This window comes from Gossypium hirsutum, chromosome A11 (assembly GCF_007990345.1).
Source record: "Gossypium hirsutum isolate 1008001.06 chromosome A11, Gossypium_hirsutum_v2.1, whole genome shotgun sequence".
NCBI lineage: Eukaryota > Viridiplantae > Streptophyta > Magnoliopsida > Malvales > Malvaceae > Gossypium > Gossypium hirsutum.
In genome coordinates this window covers 5,937,159-5,957,632 of record NC_053434.1, presented here as the reverse complement: position 1 = coordinate 5,957,632, position 20,474 = coordinate 5,937,159, and the positions used below count along the sequence as shown (strand labels likewise).

At 36.6% G+C, this 20,474-nt stretch overlaps 2 protein-coding genes and 2 long non-coding RNA genes across 4 annotated transcripts; 2 read left to right on the top strand and 2 right to left on the bottom strand.

Annotated features, from left to right (window-relative positions):
- Positions 1-1,701: 1,701 nt before the first annotated feature.
- Positions 1,702-3,560, top strand: LOC107943946 (uncharacterized). Its single transcript, XR_001696105.2, has 2 exons — positions 1,702-2,198; positions 2,499-3,560. It is a non-coding gene; the product is annotated as an uncharacterized lncRNA (long non-coding RNA).
- A 1,124-nt stretch (positions 3,561-4,684) lies between these two features.
- Positions 4,685-6,171, bottom strand: LOC107943948 (uncharacterized). Its single transcript, XM_041081614.1, has 3 exons — positions 5,923-6,171; positions 5,265-5,877; positions 4,685-4,695 (listed from the first exon to the last, which is right to left on the bottom strand). The coding sequence occupies exons 1-3, from the start codon at positions 6,169-6,171 to the stop codon at positions 4,685-4,687; spliced, it is 873 nt and encodes a 290-aa protein (XP_040937548.1).
- A 1,138-nt stretch (positions 6,172-7,309) lies between these two features.
- On the bottom strand, positions 7,310-9,989 carry LOC107943947 (uncharacterized). Its single transcript, XM_016877763.2, has 3 exons — positions 8,228-9,989; positions 7,920-8,181; positions 7,310-7,628 (listed from the first exon to the last, which is right to left on the bottom strand). The coding sequence occupies exons 1-3, from the start codon at positions 9,987-9,989 to the stop codon at positions 7,310-7,312; spliced, it is 2,343 nt and encodes a 780-aa protein (XP_016733252.2).
- Positions 9,990-18,392: 8,403 nt separating this feature from the next.
- Positions 18,393-19,114, top strand: LOC107923618 (uncharacterized). Its single transcript, XR_001691581.2, has 2 exons — positions 18,393-18,567; positions 18,867-19,114. It is a non-coding gene; the product is annotated as an uncharacterized lncRNA (long non-coding RNA).
- Positions 19,115-20,474: the final 1,360 nt, after the last annotated feature.

The following is a 20,474-nucleotide window of genomic DNA, read 5'->3' as shown; positions in this document are numbered from 1 at the left end:
GATACTAATAATCACATATATGTAATATGCGTAAAATTAAAATAAAAAATAATTTAAATTGTAAGTAACAATAAATCAAACAAGTAAATTCATCAGACTAAAAATAATAATGCACTTTAATTATTTATTAAAGTATTATCATTTTTCTATAACACATCAAAAAGTTATTGAAAGAAATTCAAATATTAAAATTCAAATTATGACACGCTCACGATGTGGATGAAAAACAAAATTATGTAACAAATATATTTGTAAAGATATTATATAAGTAATAAATAAGGTTTTAGTTGCAGGATAAAATATAAATATGAAAAATTAAAGAGGTACTGATTCAAATCTTATCATGTCGGTGTATTTTTATACAAAATATATAAAGTGACAAAAAATATCCTCAAAATAATATAAGTTACATTGTAAGGTGAAGGTATTTTCATCTTTTTTCAATTGAGTTGATATCCAATAAACACATTGTCGAAATCATTTTTTGAAAAATAGGAAATCGACTTTTGAAAACGAAAAATTGGGAGTTGCCACCAATCGTTTTTAATGGGGTGTGATTGGATCACCTCAAAACACGGTCATTTTTAATAAATAAATAAATTTTTTAAAACGACGATTTTGGTCTGCGAAAATAGAAAACCTGTTCGGGAGTCAGTTACGTACGAGGAAGGATTGGCACCCTCGACACGCCCAAAATTGGTACTTGATTGATTATTTAGTGTCTTAATGCCAAAAAATAAAGATTTGGACAGAATTCAAAACGCGATCCTCCTTTTATTGGCTTTTAAAACATTTAGATAAGTCAAATGTGTATCAAAGACCATCTCACCTTGAGGTAAAACATTACATCCAGTACATTAGGACACAATATTTTTGACTCTCACATGTGATCTTGCCTTTGAAACGTGCGTTTTTAGCTTTAAGAGGGTATTCGAATATTCAAAGCAGACAAAGAAAGCAAAACCCAGTACGTTAGGGCACGATCCCTTGAATTCTTTAAATACCAAACATTGCCTATGTTTTGAAAAATTTTGAGAGTGAACCGATAAAGGGATATTCTGATATCCAAAACAAACAAAGAAAGCAAAAAAAAAGAAAATAAATAAATAAATAAATAATAATGTAGTATAAAAAAATCGATAAAAAAACTATGGTATATAAAAATAATAAAATAATATAGTAGGTTTATTAAAAATTAAAAAACTTTAGCAAAAAATATATACATATAAAAATTATAAATAATAATAGTAAAATAGTAGTAATAAACGGTAGGAAAAAATAAATAAAATATAATAAGTATAATAAACTATATTTAAAATTATTATAAAATATATATATAAAAAGAAATAAAAAAATGATTATTAGTAAAAAATAATACAACAAATAATGTAATACATATAATGACCATTTATACATAAAATAATTAGTTTTACTTTAAAAATATATATATACGAAGCATATAACAAATATATGAATAAATAAATAATATAATAATGTGAAACATAACTCCAATTGATTAAATTGAATGGAAATAGATAAAAATAACGAAAATGAAATAATAAGTATAATAAATAATAGTGGAAGCAAAAAAAATACAGTAAATAACAGGAAAATAACTAAATAAATAAATAAATAAAATAGCAATAATAGATTAATAATAATAGTACCCAAAAATTTAATTTTGTGATAAAAGTGTTTAAAATAAACAAAATAGGGCTTAATTGGAATCAAAACGGAAGTTCGGGGGTAAAACACAAATAAAAGGGGAAAGGAGGACCTCATTGAAGCGTGCGTGGAACAAGGGGGTTTAAAAATGTAATTTACCCAAATTCCTAAACCTAGCATTTAATATGGACCAAATTAAAAGCTGCACAAAACTGCTGGGTGAAATTCAAAAACAAAAGTGAAGCAGATTTGGGCAACAAGAAAATGTACGGGGACCTGATGCACAAATTGACCCTTTAAGGGCAAAACACGTGGGCCCCACCACTTTAAAAACTATTGAATGGTTCTGCCATTTTTTAAGGACCCATTTTATTTTTTATTTCTATTGTTTTTCAAACAAAAAGAAGCAGAATGCTTCTTCTTCCCTGCTCCCTCTCCATTTTTGCTAGGAATTCAACTTAGTTTGTGCCACCATGGAGGATCATCGGTGCCACGCACCTCCACCCCACCGCTGGTTTACGGATCAAAACCAGGTAAGCCCTCATTTCTCTTTTAAAACTTTGTTTGTTTATTTTCAAAAGAAAGAAAAAGAAAGGGAAAAAAATGTAGATGCACAACAAAGGGCTAAAAACCTTGAAAAGAAACTATAATCACCTTTGAATCTATTGGATGGTATTAAAAGTTTACTCAGAAATCTGGTATATTTCTCTGTATTTCTCTTGATTCCCACGTAAAAAATTCTTTTTCCCCCATTTTTTCATTGTTTACAATGGCCTTTTATAGCCTAGAGATACAATGAAAATATTCTATTGTTGTGTCTTTTCTTGTTGAAGGTATAGCTGCGAAAATCTCGGAATCGAGAGGCGTGGCGGAGTGGGACGCTGGTGAGAGGCGTGCGGCGCGAGGACTGCTGTTGTTTGGGGTTTGCTGGTACCTGGGTCAACTGATTTGGGTGTTGGGTTATTTATGTACTGGGCCTAGAGTTTGGTTTAAGTGGTTAATGGGTTTGTTTTTATATTTTGGATTCTAAATATTTGGGTCTGGACCAGGAATGAATTGGGACCAACAGCTGCCCCTCTTTGCTCATTATTGTGTAACAAGAATAGAGCAAAGACTATAAGGGACCAATTTTGCCTGTGGCCGACTGAGTCCTGACTTCTTTGCCGCAACCCCCCGCACCTTATTACTTTAGAATGCTCCGTTGCTGCTTTACGGAGATGTGGTCTGCTGTAATTTGATCTGCTCTACTTCTAATCAGCGAAGATAAGATCTGTATGTTTAGCCTGCTTCACTCCTGCTCAGTGAAGATAAGGCTGGTGGCTAAAATCTGCTCCATTGCCGATACATGGAGATAAGACTTGCCAAAATTTGATCTGCTTCACTCCTGCTCAGTGAAGATAAGATCTGGTATGTTTAGCCTGCTCCACTCCTGCTCAGTGAAGATAAGGCTGGTGGCTGAAATCTGCTCTATTGTCGATACATGGAGATAAGACTTGCCAAAATTTGACCTGCTTCACTCCTGCTCAGTGAAGATAAGATCTGGTATGTTTAGCCTGCTCCACTCCTGCTCAGTGAAGATAAGGCTGATGATTGGAATCTGCTCCATCGCCGGTACGTGGAGATAAGATTCATCAAAATTCGATCTGCTTCACTCCTACTCAGTGAAGATAAGATCTGGTTTTTAGCCTGTTCCACTCCTGCTCAGTGAAGATAAGGCTGATGATATCTGTAATCCTGATACATTATCCACTGGGGAATCTATCTTTGAAGAGTGATATGCTTATGCTAGATGATTAGGATGCCATGATTAATATGAATCAAATGCTCCTAACTACATGTATTATGGATGTTAAATGTACAAAATACAAAATGTCATGAGAATGATCCATTTTTAATTTTTGGGTTGTCATCGCTCGTTGTTTACTAAGGTAACATCCCTAACATATGCCTTCTTGTTCAGCTCGGTAGAAGAGGACTTGAAGACGCGGTTAATCCTTTATTTCTCATACGTTTCTAGCCCTTTTACACTCAGTGAGTTCTAAATAATTGTCCTGTTTCAGGTTCTCGTATTGTTTAGAAACCTTTCAGAGTAATATGCAAAACCTTCTTTTGAGAGCATTATTAGTTCATTAATCATTATTTCAATAAAAATACTCGAAAAAGATTATAATAATAGGTAGAATTGAAATTTATTCGAGTCAGAATTTGCGAAAGATGTATCAACAAAGAAAGCAATCATTGTTTGAGATACAAAAACAGATGAAAAGGAACAGAATAGGTCCCCCAGATTTCGCAGTTTGAGCTTCTCTGTACGAACTCCTCAAGGACCTTTTTAAACTTGGCATGCGCTCAGAGGATCTATAGCATTTTGTTGATGCCCCAAGATGTAGCTTATCCCCTCTTTGTCAATTCAAGTGTAGTGAGACTGCCGCTTGCCCCAATTTGGATCGAAATTTGAATTGCCCTTTGCGGGTTTTCAACTCAAAACCTCTTTGGTCTCAATGCGCCCTTTTACGGGTTTTCACATTGGCCTCTCCTTTTTTTTTGCGCCCTTACGGGTTTTCACCTCGAGTGCTTCAAGCAAAATATCTTTTGACAGAATCTAAATTTATCGGGTTAGGCAAGCTCTTGCCATCCATCTCTGCTAGTATCAATGCCCCTCCAGAGAAAGGTTTTTTTTACCACATAGGGTCCTTCCCAATTTGGCATCCATTTCCCCCTGAAATCTTTTTGCATAGGGAGAATATTTTTCAACACTAAGTCTCCCTCATGGAACACCCTAGGGCGAACTTTTTTGTTGTAGGCTCGCATCATTCTTCTCTGGTACATTTGGCCATGACGAATAGCGTTTAGCCTCTTCTCTTCAATCAAGTTTAGTTGATCGTAACGAGATTGGATCCATTCTGCTTCGTCTAACTTCAACTCTGATAAAACTCGGAGAGAAGGGATTTCGACCTCAATAGGTAAAACTGCCTCCATCCCATAAACCAATGAGAAAGGTGTTGCCCCGGTAGAAATTCTAACAGATGTCTGATAAGCATAAAGGGCAAATGGGAGCTTTTCATGCCAATCTTTGTAAGTATCCGCTATCTTCCCCACAATCTTCTTGATATTCTTATTAGCTGCCTCAACCGCCCCATTCATTTTCGGGCGGTATGGTGATGAGTTGTGATGTTTAATGTTGAACCAACTGCAGACTTCTGCTATTGCGCTGTTGTTCAAATTCAACGCGTTGTCGGATACGATTCTTTCTGGCATACCATAACGACATATGATTTCCTTCTTCAAGAACTTGCTGACCGCTGACTTTGTGACATTGGCGTACGAAGCAGCCTCTACCCATTTGGTAAAGTAATCAATGACCACAAAAATAAATCGATGTCCGTTGGAAGCCTTTGGCGAAATTGGCCCAATGACGTCCATGCCCCACATTGAGAATGGTCATAGGGAAGTCATAACATGGAGGGGTGAAGGAGGCACATGGATCTTGTCTCCATAAATTTGACACTTATGGCATTTCTTAGCGTAATTGATGTAATCTCCTTCCATTGTAGACCAGTAATATCCGAATCTCATGATTTGTCGAGCCATTGTGAAACCATTGGCATGTGTCCCACAGGCACCATCATGGACTTCCTCTAGAATTTTTTTTGCCTCAACAGCGTCAACACATCTTAACAACACCTGATCTTTTCTCTTCTTATATAGGACCTCACCGTCTAGGACATAGTCACTGGCTAACCTCTTCAATATTCTTTTATCATTTTCGGTTGCTTTTTCTAGGTACGCACGGCTCTTCACATATTGTAAGATATCATGATACCAAGGATGATCATCTCTCTCTTCCTCTTCATCAACATTACAGCAATGAGCTGGGGCCTCACAAATACTCATCTGAATTGGCTTCATATCCTCCTGTTCATTTACTTTGACCATGGAAGCTAGTGTAGCCAAGGCGTCAGCCATCTTATTCTCGTCTCGCAGGAGGTAATGAAAGGTAATATCATTAAACTTTTCAATTAACTCCAGGATTAACTTTCGGTAACTGATCAAATTGGAATCTCTCGTTTCCCACTCGCCTTTAAGCTGATAAATTACCAATGCGGAGTCTCCGTACACTTCTAATACTTTGATTTCACGGTCTATAGCTGCCCGAATTCCTATGATACATGCCTCGTATTCTGCCATGTTATTTGTGCAGTCAAAATCCAGCTTGCAAGTGAACGGATAATGATCTCCATTTGGGGATATTAGTACTGCCCCAACTCCATTTCCAACGGCATTTGATGCTCCGTCAAAATTTAATTTCCAGGAATGATTTTCAGGCATGTCCCCTTCAGCGATTGCTACATACATTAGATCTTTATTGGGGAAATTGAAATTCAAAGGTTCATAATCCTCCAAAGCTCTACTGGCTAGGAAATCTGCTATTGCACTCCCCTTCATAGCTTTTTGGTTTACATAGACTATGTCAAATTCGGAGAGCAGAATCTGCCACCTGGCCATCCTTCTATTTAAAGCGATTGACTCCATCATGTATTTGAGAGGGTCTAGCTTTGAGATTAGCCAAGTTGTATGGTACAACATGTATTGCCTCAACCTTCGTGTTGTTCAAACCAAAGCATAACATAGCTTCTCAATTGGCGGATACCTCATTTCACACTCAGTAATATATCGCTCTTTCTTTTCTCCCAGTCTCATCGTGTTGGCCGAGCACACACCCCATCGAATTATCAAATACTGTTAAGTATAGTATCAATGGTCTACCAGGGCTTAGTGGTGTTAGCACTGGGGGACTAGACAAATATTGTTTAACCTTTTCAAAGGTTTTTTGGCATTCATCATCCCATACCCCAGGATTGTGCTTTTTAAGAAGACGGAATATGGGGTCACACTTCTCTGTCAGCTGCGAAATAAACCGTGCGGAGGCAGCTCCTGTATAGCCTTGACTTTATCAGGGTCGACTTCTATTCTCTTCTCACTGACTATGAAGCCGAGTAACTTTCCAGACCTAGCTTCGAAGGTGCATTTTGACGGATTAAGCTTTAATTGGAATTTCCTCAACCTCAGGAACAATTTCCTCAACACTCGCACATGCTCATCTTCAGTTCGGGATTTTGCAATCATATAGTCAACGTAGACCTCAATTTCCTTATGCATCATGTCATGGAATAAGGTTACCATGGCTCTTTGGTATGTGGCTCCTGCATTTTTCAGCCCGAAGGGCATCACCTTGTAGCAAAACGTTCCTCATAAGGTTACGAATGTGGTTTTTTCCATGTCCTCAGGATGCACCTTGATCTGATTGTACCCGGAGAACCCATCCATGAAGGAGAACAGTGAATAGCCTGCCGTATTATCCACTAGAGTGTCTATGTGAGGCAATGTGAAGTTATCCTTTGGGCTGGCCTTGTTTAAATCTCTGTAATCTACACACATCCGTACTTTTCCATCTTTCTTAGGGACAGGGACGACGTTGGCCACCCATTCTGAATAATTGACCGCCTGTAGGAATCCGGCATTAAACTGTTTCTTGACTTCTTCCTTTATTTTCATTGCTATATCGGGTCTCATCCTTCGGAGCTTCTGCTGAACTGGCTTGTACTCCTTTTTTGTAGGGACACGGTACACTTGATATCGGTACTTAAACCAGGCATATCCTGGTATGACCATGTAAAGACGTCCTTGAATTCTTGCAACAGCTCATGAGGTTCTGTCTTGTTTTCTCGTTAACGCAAGTGCCAATTTTAACTTCCTTCCCCTCTTCCAGGGCCACAATCTCAGTAGTCTCTTTGTGTGGCAGGATCTGTTCATCTTCTCGCTCCACCATCCTTAACAAATCGAGAGATAAACCACGATCTTCGTCCTCTTCAAAATCTTGAAATCCCTCAAAGCGCATGTCTTGCTCAAAAGGAGATTCTGGGCTCGTATCAGCATTACTCATGACGTTGACATCCGGGGGCCTATTATGAGTATAAGAGAATACCAAAAGAAAACGAAATGAATAATTCCTCTGTATGGTATGATTATGTATGAAATGAAAAGGAAAAAAGAATAATTGCTCGAACCGATATATGAAAATGCATTTTTATTGAAAATAATAATGTTTAAACATGAGCCTATTTCACAAAAGATTCTTATTGTCCCTAGGCTAGAAGACAACAAGTGGCTTTTGAATATTACTCTGTGTTATCTCTAAAGATTACAGGAATTTCTTCTACAGTCCAGTTATTCAAAACACTCCAGGCTCATACGGGCAAATACTTGATAAATTTCTTTCCATTACTTCCTCTTCAAATATGGCATTGATGCTCCAAATTCCCCTAGCATCTTCAGTTATTCCTTCTTTCACCTTATGCTGTATGGAATGAATAAACCCTCCAGATACAAATGTTTGAGAAATGTGGGGGAAGTTCATCGGTTCCCACCTAACTTTTGTCCCTCTCAATCTCGCTCTCAGCTGCTCTTGTTTCCTTTCAAACTCCTTCTTCACTTGGCTTGCATCTGGCCTGAATCCTAAACCGAAGCGATCCCACTTTCCAACCAAGACTGGCACTCTAACTTTTCCCACGAAGGTGCTTCTCGAGTCCTCTGCCAGGTAACGCGCCTTTCCCAACTGTTAACTGCAGGCTCATTTTCGTAGCCCTTGATATCCTAGGTATCGGAATCCTGTTTCCTTCAGCTATAAACGTTCCGTTTACAAACTCTAATGATCGAAATGAACATTCAACTGCTTCGTTGTCATTCTCTATGTAGGGTGTATTACTGGTAACTGACGCAATAATGTCCTCCTCCACATTTATTGTTACTAGCCGACCCTCAGTAACCATCTTTAGCTTCTGGTGTAGCGAGGATGGCACTGCCCCAGCTGAATGAATCCAATGTCTTCCTAATAGACAGTTATAGGAAGGCTTAATATCCATCACGAGGAAATCTACCTCGTACGTGTTTGGGCCAATCTGCAGAGGTACTTCTATCATTCCCATTACTTTCATTTCGGTGCCATCAAATGCTGTTACTATGTTCTGACACGTCTTCATATGGGAACTGTCTATAGGTAAACGGTTTAATGTAGCCCACGGTAACACGTTCAATGCGGACCCATTATCAACTAGTACTCCGGGTAGCGTATACACCTTGCAACGTGTAGTGACATGTAGAGACTTAATAGACCCCATACCCCCTGGTGGTATCTCATCATCGCTGAAGGAGATGAAATTGTCAGCGCTTATGTTGCTGACGAGACGATCCAATTTGTTAACTGAAATGTCATCCTCAACATAGGTTTCGTTCAACACTTTCATCAATGCGTTGCGGTGGACCTCCGAATTTAACAGCAGAGCCAATACCGATATGCGATCCGGTTGTTGGTGTAGTTGTTCCACAATATTATACTCACTGTGTTTTAGGAACTTCAAGAACTCCTTGGTTTCCTTTTCAATTACTGGCTCATTAACTAGTGGTTCTGATCTCTCTGCTTCTTGCCTAAACATGATGAGTTTCCCTTTTGCTGGTTCGGCTTCTATCCTTGGCGTGTTAATCGAACCCTCCTTCTTTGAAACTGATATACTACAGTTATAATTCCAAGGCACCCTATGGCTATCTTTATAAGGGGAAGCTGTTGGCTTCTGGATTATAACTCTTGGTGTAATTATTGCTTCTACTTCACTAACTCTAGGCTTCGAAATAATTATCACTGGACGACTGGTTCTGCCGCCTTCTTCACACGACTCTCCTCCTAGCGAGCATACATCCCCCTCTTCGATAGACTTAAAGAACTCCAATTCCTTATTATCCATTAGATCCTGTACTAGGGCTCTGAACTCAATACAATTCTGGATCTCGTGATCTTTCTCATGATGGAACTCACAGTAGTTCTGTGTATCTTGGATTTTATCTCCCAACCCTTGCGGGACTAAACCTCTCTTCTGCATTTCACTCCAAACTAGATTCAATGGGGTTCTCACCTCCGCGATATTCAGCTTGACTTTTCTCCCCACATTCTCAATTATCGCGTTTACCCATTTATCAGTATGACTGGGCAACGGATTTCCTGTACCAGGTGTATCATCAAATTTTAGAACACCTGCTTTGATAAGCCTTTCCACGCACCTTTTGAATGAGGTACAGTTTTCTATCGAGTGCCCTGTAATCCCTGCGTGGTATTCGCACTGAACATTTGCATCGTACCACTTAGGGTATGGGGGCTGCAACGGCTCTAAGTGGAAAGGAGCCACTACATGTGCATCAAACAGACTTTTGTACAACTCCCTATGTGTCACTGGTATGGGAGTAAATTGAAACTTCTCTGTATTCTGTCTCATGTTAGGCTCCCGCCTTGGTGAGGCCTGCTGGCCTGTGACTATCGCCCTTGATTGATTAACAGTGGCCGGTTTTGCGTAGCTTGAGCTCACATTACCTCTTCATTCTCTATTTTCTTCGGGGCTGACCTTCTCGTGTTCTCCCCGACTTCTATCTTACCTGATCTTATGGCATTTTCTATCATTTCGCCAGACATTACTATGTCTACAAAGCTCTTGGTTGCGTTACCTAACATATGAGTAATGAAAGGCGCATTCAATGTATTGATAAAGAGCATGGTTGTTTCTTTTTCTAGCAACGGTGGTTGGACCTGTGTAGCGACCTCTCTCCATCTCTGAGCATACTGCCGGAAGCTTTCGCTTGGCTTCTTCTCCATATTCTGGAGTGTGATCCGGTCCGGTGCTATATCTGTTATATGGCCGTACTGCTTCATGAAGGCCTGAGCTAGGTCATTCAATGACTTAACTTGGGTACGACTCAACTGATTGTACCATTTGGCCGCAGCCCCAGCCAAACTGTCCTGAAAACAGTAAATCAACAACTGATCATTATTGACATGACCCGTCATTCTCCGACAAAACATTGTGATGTGAGCCTCAGGGCAACTAGTTCCGTTGTATCTTTCAAATTCTGGTATTTTGAACTTGGGAGGTAATACCAAATCTGGGACTAGACTCAACTCTCTGGCATCCATTCCGCAGTAATTATCAACACTTTCCAACGCCTTGAACTTCTCCACCAACCATTTATATTGGTCCTCCATTTGTTTGGGCAGTTCTGTTTTTTCTTTTTCCACCTCTGCTGCGTCATCGAAGTCAGAGACCTGGGGGTCTGCTAGATTATCCTTAGGGTTGATGCTCGATCCCGCTGGGAAGTTTACTGGTGCCGAGGTACCAGTTTGATAAAGAGGTTGGACATTAACAGACACCCTTGGTGGTTGTGTTTGCATGTTTGCTGGGCAAAACTTGTAGGACAAGCGGAATCCTCATTGTTATTTCTCGTGTCAACCATAGGGCCTTTTCCTTTGTCAGACCCTTCTTTAAACAGTTGTGTCAGCTGGCTTATCATGCTATTTTGTGATTCTAGCATGTTTCTCTGGGACTCCAGCATTTGGTCTCTCATTTCCTGCTGGATCTTAGCCAGTTGCTCTTGCATCTGAGCCTGCAGTTGCTCTTGCATCTCCTTTTGTATTTGCTCAAACCTCTGATCCATATCCTCTGTCTTCCTTCGTGTGTAGTACCGGTGTTCCAGGGTAACTAGATAAATGGCCACTAATTAATAAGGTTCTTTTGTTTATATGATGTTATGCGATGCAATGTAATGCAAATGCATGACATGAATGCAAAAAGGAGACGTCGATTCGAATTCAATTTCATTTAGAAAACTTCACTGAAAAACAAAATCTTTTACATGAAATGAATTACATATACGGTCTTGCCCTAACACCCAAAGCTTTTACTTTCCTAAGAAGGCAAGCTAACTCTCGCCCCCTATCTGATTCTAACTCATATTTAACTCCTAGCACATCTGCTTGGACCGTCAAAGTCTGTAAGTGATCAGCCACGTCTCGTTCTGAGCTATAGCTTCACCCATTAAGTAATCCCTATCTCGGACCTGATCCTGAGATCGGTGAAGTTGCTCCCCTAATTGCTCATTATTTGCTTCCAATAATTCAATTTGATTCTCACAGTTCCGAAGTGTAACTTCAAGTTCTTCTACTTTCCCCTTCAAATTCTCGATCTTGCTTAGACTAGCTCTTAATTCAATTACTGAGTTACTACACCGATGTTGCTGTAGTGCCGTTTCTAACTTCTCCACCTGAGCTCTTAACACCTGTTTTTCATTCTGGCTATCATCCAAACTCTTTTTACAAGTGACTTCTCGAGCCTGGGCATCGTGGAACTTTCTTTCCCACCAATCAGCGTTAGCCTTTTCCTCTTGGATTTCTTGCCTCCACTGTTCAGACGTTTTACCCAAACCAGCATTTCTCATTGACTTATGCAGCTGCTTGTAATCAGTCTTCAGACTGTCTAGGTCCTCCTCAACTTCTCTCTTTCTCTTTCTCAAATTCTCAGCCTCGGATTTTTGAACATCAACATCCAACTTTAAATATACTTTTTCCTCCTCCAACTGTTCTATTTTCCTTTCTAACTCTGAGGTTTTCTTTTCGAAGTCTTCTTTTATGATTTCCAATTCAGAGGGAACCACTCGCAGATATTCCTCTATCGGTCGAGCTTCTTCTAAATTCGGCCTCGGGATATTATCGTTAACCCTTCTACTCCACCATTCATTATATTCAGAAGTTACCATTGGATTCACAGCAATTCTCTTTATCCGGCAAGTTTGGTTCCAAGCATTATAAATCTCACGACTCTTTTTCTTGGAGTCTTTCTCCCCATACGAGAACCCGCTCTGAGCTAGCCCTTGCGTCATCGGTATAAATTGTCTTGATCTATATTGCCTCAATACTAGTAGAGAGGCGTATCCAACGGCTCCCCAAATCCCCAACAAAGGGACCCAATCATAACTCCCACATCGGTAGAGAATCTCATCAGAAACCATCCAAGGGGCCTTCCATTTGATATCCTCTTCTTGGAGATTTTGAAGTATCGCCATCCATTTTCCTCTGTTATGTCATCTTTTCTCGATATGGCCACCACTATCTCTTTCAAAGGTGAGTAATCTCCGAAAAAAGGTCGGTAAGAGGCTTTTTCTACCCTCCAAAAGTGGCTATGAAACCATACTAACAAGAGTTGTGCACACCCAATAAATCTGCCTTCACCTGACCTCCGACATACACTCAAAGATCTGAAAGTCTCAGCCAGGATTGCAGGAACTAGAGTCACTCCTTTACCTAGTCAGTCAAATAGATCGGCGACTGCTTCATCTACATGCCTTAAAGCCTTAGGGAAAATAACTAAACCATAAATGCTCAAGGCGAAGACATCAACTCCTTTCTTCATGTCAGGGTGAGTCAGGATCAGATCTCTCAGATTTTCCCAAGGGATATACTTTTCGCTGCCTTTCTGCTGGACCCGAGCCTCAACCCACTGTTCACTCATCCCCGTAATGTTCATCAACCTCTTTACAAAAGTTGGGGTATTGACAGCTCTAGAATAAATCTTATCAACTTGAAACCTTGGACAACGAAGCAAGGGTGTATATTCCTCAACAGTAGGTGCTAGATCCACCCTTCCGAAAGTAAAACAACTGTAGGAGGAAATCCAAAATTGAGCCATAGCGCGGAACAAATACCTATCTACCTTAACATCGAGGAGATAAGGAATATCACCATAATTACAGTAGAGTAACTGCTTCATCTCATCATCCCAGTGACTCCATATTTTTTCCAACTCCTGAAGATCGTTCTGGACCACATTAATACGAGTAAAGTCCCATAACTCTGACGTGCACTCCTTTGTCAAACTGTCACCTTTCTCTAGCTGTGCATTCTCCGACCATCTTTGGACAAACGCGTTGTCTTTCACTTTATCAAGGAATTCGTTCTTAATGGCAAAACTTTCTATTAGTCACTGAACCGTATATCGACACCTCCTTTTATGATGAAAATGATATGCAAACACTATTAGAGAAAGAAGGAAAAGCACAAGTCAGAATCATACATAAGAATATAAATCAAAGCAATCAATAAATTATCCAAAGCCTGTTCGGGAAGCCACTAGGGCTAGGTGTAATTCTACCTAAGGCGGGTTCCTACAGCTCACTATATGTAATTTAGTTATAGTGTAAAGGTACCTGAACCAGCAGATTCCTCGACCCTCGCCCATTATAAGTTCATATGGATCAAGTTCGGTTCAAGGGAATACATTTCCTTATGCCCGTGCGGAGGTGAAAACCTCACGAAGACATAAGTACGGATGTATTCCGGAAGCGATCCCCTAGCCCATGCGGAGGTGAAAACCTCACGAAAGCATAGTTTCTCACTCTCACTTAAAAGGTGCGACCACAACGGTCATGCAAAATGATGCAAGAATATATCGAAAGACTCGACAAATAAAATAAAACCCACATGATAAAAACTGACAAAACACAGAAAATACATTGAGAGGATCGTAGATTTAAAAACGAAATTTCCAATTTTTGACAATAAGATAGAAAACAATCAATTTACAGCTCGACTCTCTAGTAAACTCCCCAGCGGAGTCGCCAAGCTGTCGAAACCATTTTTTGAAAAATGGGAAATCGACTTTTGAAAACGAAAAGTTGGGAGTCGCCACCAATCGTTTTTAATGGGGTGTGATTGGATCACCTCAAAACACGGTCATTTTTAATAAATAAATAAATTTTTTAAAACGACGATTTTGGTCTGCGAAAATAGAAAACCGGTGTAACGCCCCTTACCCGAGACCGTTGCCGGAGTCAAGCACAAGGCACTACTAAACTTATTTGAGCACTTAACCAAATTTAGATAATTTATATCATACTTTTCAGACAAGCTGTCCAACTGCGTCATAGTTGCTAAATAATTCATATCTCGAGTTATAAAACTCGAAACCCAAATCCGTAAATTTTCCCCGAATTTATACTCATATATCTACTTACCAATTTTTTTTATAATTTTTGGTTGGTCCAATTAGTACAGTTTATTAGTTAAATCCTCCCCTATTTCAGGGTTTGGCTACTTTGACCCCTGTGCACTACGAACCAAATTTCTCTTTGTAAAAAATTCAAATAACCATACCGTTTATTTCTCTTAAAAATAGACCCAATGAGGAATCCATATATATATATAGTATGACTCATAATTATTTTTGTGCAATTTTTAATGATTTTATAAAATCAGAACAGGGGAACTCGAAGTCATTCAGACTCTGTCTCACCACAATTTTAATATCTCATAACATAAAATCCAATTGCATGCACTGTTTCCTCTATATGAAACTAGACTCATTAGGCTTTAATCTCATTTTTTCCCCAGCCCTTAACTCAATTTCCACAATTTATGGTGAATTTTCAAAGTCAAACTACTGCTACTTACCAAAGACTGTTTTAGTACAAATATTGTTAACTAGTTCATAACATCTTTACTTCAATTCATTCACACTCTATACATGCCATATAAATCTTTAAACATAAAACAAAAACTACCAGAATTGATCTGAATAGTGTGCCCTGTTGTGTTGATCCGATCTACCCACTTCACTTCAAGTCAATCTACATAAAAATATTAAACAGACACAAGTAAGCTTATTGAAGCTTAGTAAGCTCATAGGCATATAAACACAAATCATATCAAATATCGTACACAATCATATATCTATTAGTTTAACTATTTCATCCTCCAAATCACAATTTCATTAATAACTCATTGGAATAATTTCCATATGGCTACTCACAATTTAAGTCCCTTAGGCCCATTTCTCATTTACTTCATTGTCAAATTAAGGAACAATAAGGGAATTGAGTGCTTCATTATCACATTGCCATAGTAAACTATGGACTTTCACATTGTTACGCATCACACACCGAAGCCATAGCCTTGCCATGGTCTTACACGGTTCACATATCATACCGAAGCCATATCCCAGACATGGTCTTATACGGAATCACATTATCACATTATATCGATGCCATAGCCCAGCTATGGTCTTATACGGAGTCACATTATCACATTGCACCGATGCCATAACCCAGCTACGGTCTTAAACGGGCACACTTATCACATATTTTTCGTCAATTCATCAGGGTCACAGAATAGAAGCACTCAAGTCCATTGTTCCTACTAATTTGTACTTTTAGTTACACATTATTCATTAGTTAATGCAAATTGATAGTATTCATCAACAATAAAATACTTTAACAATCATAAGATTTTCATATCAAAACATTGAACTTTGCCATATGAACTTACCTGGACTAATTTGCAAAAGTCGTAGAAATTCAGGGACTATTCTTGAATTTTCTCCTTTCCACGATTCAGTTCGTTTTCTTGATCTATAATTATAAAATCATTCCTTCATTAGCATCCATTTCAATTCTATTTCACTTCACAATTTATGCTGTTTAAATTTCGAAATTGCACTTTTACCCCAAAATTTACAGTTTTCACAATTTAGTCCCTGCTCAATTCACCCATCAATTGAACTAATTTTTCTCAATTAACACTTTATTTTATCATTATAAACTATTTCAAAACCTTTTATATTCTTAATTTCAACAGAAACCTTCAATTCACAACTTTTTCACAATTAGGTCCTAAATATCATTTCCTATCAAAATCACTTAATAAAACCACCTTAATATGAAATTAGAACTTAAATTTCATAATAATTCATCATAAAATTCCCTTAGCCATCCAGGGTAACTTCCAATTTCACTCATAAAATCAAAAACTAATGAATTCTACAAGTGGACCTAATTGTAAAAGTCATAAAAACATAAAAATTATCAAGAAAAGTAAGAATTAAACTCACATGATGTAAAAATATGAAAAACCAGCTTTCTCCAGACCTTCTATGGAGTTTTGGCTGAGAAAATATGAAGAAATGTCTAGATTTTTCAATTACATCATTATTTAACTATTAACTTTTATGCTATTTCCAATTTTGCCCCTTGTTCACATTGTTTTCTTGCTTATTTCATACCCAAACCGTCCAGCCATTAACCTTTGAGTCTAATTGCTCTTTAAATCCATCTTTTTAAATACTTAAGCTATTTACTCACAATTTAACAAATTTTGCGCTATTTTCAATTTAGTCCTTTTTAATTAATTAGCCATCCAAACGTTAAAATTTTCTAACGAAACTTTAATACTAACTCAATGACACTCCATAAATATTTATAAAAATATTTATAACTCGATTTTCAACTTTGAGGTCTCGATACCTCATTTTTGACCCGTTTGACCTAATAAATTCTTTTAATTCACTAATTTCATCATTTCACAAATTCTTCTAAATTCTTACTTGACTCATAAATATTAAATTACTATCTTGTTCAATCTTATTTGTCGAATTTAGTGATCTCAAATCACTATTTCCGACACCACTGAAAATTAGGCCGTTACAACCGGTTCGGGAGTCAGTTACGTACGAGGAAGGATTGGCACCCTCGACACGCCCAAAATTGGTACTTGATTGATTATTTAGTGTCTTAATGCCGAAAAATAAAGATTTGGACAGAATTCAAAACGCGATCCTCCTTTTATTGGCTTTTAAAACATTTAGATAAGTCAAATGTGTATCAAAGACCATCTCACCTTGAGGTAAAACATTACATCCAGTACGTTAGGACACAATATTTTTGACCCTCAAATGTGATCTTACCTTTGAAACGTGCGTTTTTAGCTTTAAGAGGGTATTCGAATATTCAAAGCAGACAAAGAAAGCGAAACCCAGTACGTTAGGGCACGATCCCCTGAATTCTTTAAATACCAAACATTGCTTATGTTTTGAAAAATTTTGAGAGTGAACCGATAAAAGGATATTCTGATATTCAAAACAAACAAAGAAAGCGAAAAAAAGAAAAAAAGAAAAAAAAATTTAGTATAAAAAAAATCGATAAAAAAAACTATAGTATATAAAAATAATAAAATAATATAGTAGGTTTATTAAAAATTAAAAAACTTTAGCAAAAAATATATACATATAAAAATTATAAATAATAATAGTAAAATAGTAGTAATAAACGGTAGGAAAAAATAAATAAAATATAATAAGTATAATAAACTATATTTAAAATTATTATAAAATATATATATAAAAAGAAATAAAAAAATGATTATTAGCAAAAAAATAATACAACAAATAATGTAATACATATAATGACCATTTATACATAAAATAATTAGTTTTACTTTAAAAATATATATATACGAAGCATATAACAAATATATGAATAAATAAATAATATAATAATGTGAAACATAACTCCAATTGATTAAATTGAATGGAAATAGATAAAAATAACGAAAATGATATAATAAGTATAATAAATAATAGTGGAAGCAAAAAAAAATACAGTAAATAACAGGAAAATAACTAAAAAAATAAATAAATAAAATAGCAATAATAGATTAATAATAATAGTACCCAAAAAATTAATTTTGTGATAAAAGTGTTTAAAATAAACAAAATAGGGCTTAATTGGAATCAAAACGGAAGTTCGGGGGTAAAACACAAATAAAAGGGGAAAGGAGGACCTCATTGAAGCGTGCGTGGAACAAGGGGGTTTAAAAATGTAATTTACCCAAATTCCTAAACCTAGCATTTAATATGGACCAAATTAAAAGCTGCACAAAATTGCTGGGTGAAATTCAAAAACAAAAGTGAAGCAGATTTGGGCAACAAGAAAATGTACGGGGACCTGTGTACAAATTGACCCTTTAAGGGCAAAACAGTGGGCCCCACCACTTTAAAAACTATTGAATGGTTCTGCCATTTTTTAAGAACCCATTTTATTTTTTATTTCTATTGTTTTTCAAGCAAAAAGAAGCAGAATGCTTCTTCTTCCCTGCTCCCTCTCCATTTTTGCTAGGAATTCAACTTAGTTTGTGACACCATGGAGGATCATTGGTGCCACGCACCTCCACCCCACCGTTGGTTCACGGATCAAAACCAGGTAAGCCCTCATTTCTCTTTTAAAACTTTGTTTGTTTATTTTCAAAAGAAAGAAAAAGAAAGGGAAAAAAATGTAGATGCACAACAAAGGGCTAAAAACCTTGAAAAGAAACTATAATCACCTTTGAATCTATTGGATGGTATTAAAAGTTTACTCAGAAATCTGGTATATTCTCTGTATTTCTCTTGATTCCCACGTAAAAAACTCTTTTTTTTCCCTTTTTTCATTGTTTACAATGGCCTTTTATAGCCTAGAGATACAATGAAAATATTCTATTGTTGTGTCTTTTCTTGTTGTAGGTATAGCTGCAAAAATCTCGGAATCGAGAGGCGTGGCGGAGTGGGACGCTGGTGAGAGGCGTGCGGCGCGAGGACTGCTGTTGTTTGGGGTTTGCTGGTACCTGGGTCAACTGATTTGGGTGTTGGGTTATTTATGTACTGGGCCTAGAGTTTGGTTTAAGTGGTTAATGGGTTTGTTTTTATATTTTGGATTCTAAATATTTGGGTCTGGACCAAGAATGAATTGAGACCAACACACATAACATCAACTCAACGACTTTATAATAAGTACAGATAAACAATCTAAAAAAAACCCTAATATGTGTATGTATTTTTTATATAAAATATAAAATTAACAGAAAAATCCTTTAAAATAATATAATTTATTTTTCACCTTTCCTCAACTTAATTAATATTCAATTAATCCTGAGATAAACCAATAATAATAAGTATAAGAAAATTCAAAGTATGATTGGGTACTTTAGAGGAGTAGGTAAAGCCATATCCAGAATATGCACATGAGATGAGAGGATGGAGGAAGTCTTGGCCAGGCTTATTAGGCTTCCTGCTTACACACATTAGCTTCTTCCTCTAATAAATGTTCAATTTCCTTGATCATAATACATAGGTTTCACTCTCGCCATTCACCAATTCATTGTAAACCTTATACAATGTAAGAAGGATGTGTTTTCTGGTTCACCACCAGATCCACTTTATTCATTGCTTCATTAAGAAAAACTTATTAAGAAAAAAATTGAGCAAAAAAATAAAACTTATTAAGAAAAAAAAGGCCAGGCCACCAGTATAACTCTTGTTTTCCAACTGTTGTTGTTTCATTATTTTACAATAATTATATAACTATTGTTTTATTGTTAGAGACATTTGCTTCTTAAAATACACATATTTTAGTATTATTTGAGTATAAATTTTTTTACATTTATTTGCATTTTATCAGAAAATATTTATTTTAATATTTTTAATATTGTTAAAGAATTTTCTTTTTAAATTTTTATATATATATAAAAAATTAATACGGACAGATTAAGTCGAGTTTAAATTTTAATATTTTTAAATAGAATAAACTTAAAGTAAATTTTAAACCCAGCAAAAAATTTTATTAAAACCCACCCAACCAAGTAGAACTCAATATACCACTCCCCTTTTTAACTTCTTTTTATCTCTCAGTATTCAATAACCTAACAGTATACTCATCAACAGCCATATGGATATAGGGCCACGCAAACCTAGAATTCTATTAATATCCTTTGTAAGTAATCTGTGACTATTCTTAACTCAATTATTATCCTTCTTATTATAACAATTAAAAATATGTAAATATCTAAATCCATGTGATAGCATGACATAATATGTAAATATCTGAACCTATGTGATAATATGACATGATGATCAATAGAATTATATGATTTAAGTTTAAATTACACTGATCGTATTTATAGTCCAAACTTAATCTTATTGTCGTAATTTAAAAAAAAAAGAGTTAATTTTTAATCCAAATTAAGGTGAGGTGAGATGGGATTATGATATTAGTAGGGATTGTATAATAAACATTTATTTAATTATTAAATAAATAAGATAATTTTTTGTGAACTACTATAAAACATCTGAGTT

Coding starts and splice junctions, on each gene's coding strand:
- LOC107943948 (XM_041081614.1), bottom strand. CDS start 6,171: ATGGCCAGGTGGCAGATTCTGCTCTCCGAATTTGACATAGTCTATGTA. Junction 5,878..5,922: donor TTGGAAATGGAGTTGGGGCA/GTACTAATATCC, acceptor TTCACTTGCAAG/CTGGATTTTGACTGCACAAA.
- LOC107943947 (XM_016877763.2), bottom strand. CDS start 9,989: ATGAGACAGAATACAGAGAAGTTTCAATTTACTCCCATACCAGTGACA. Junction 8,182..8,227: donor GAAGCACCTTCGTGGGAAAA/GTTAGAGTGCCA, acceptor GCTTCGGTTTAG/GATTCAGGCCAGATGCAAGC. Junction 7,629..7,919: donor AATTTATCAAGTATTTGCCC/GTATGAGCCTGG, acceptor TACTCATAATAG/GCCCCCGGATGTCAACGTCA.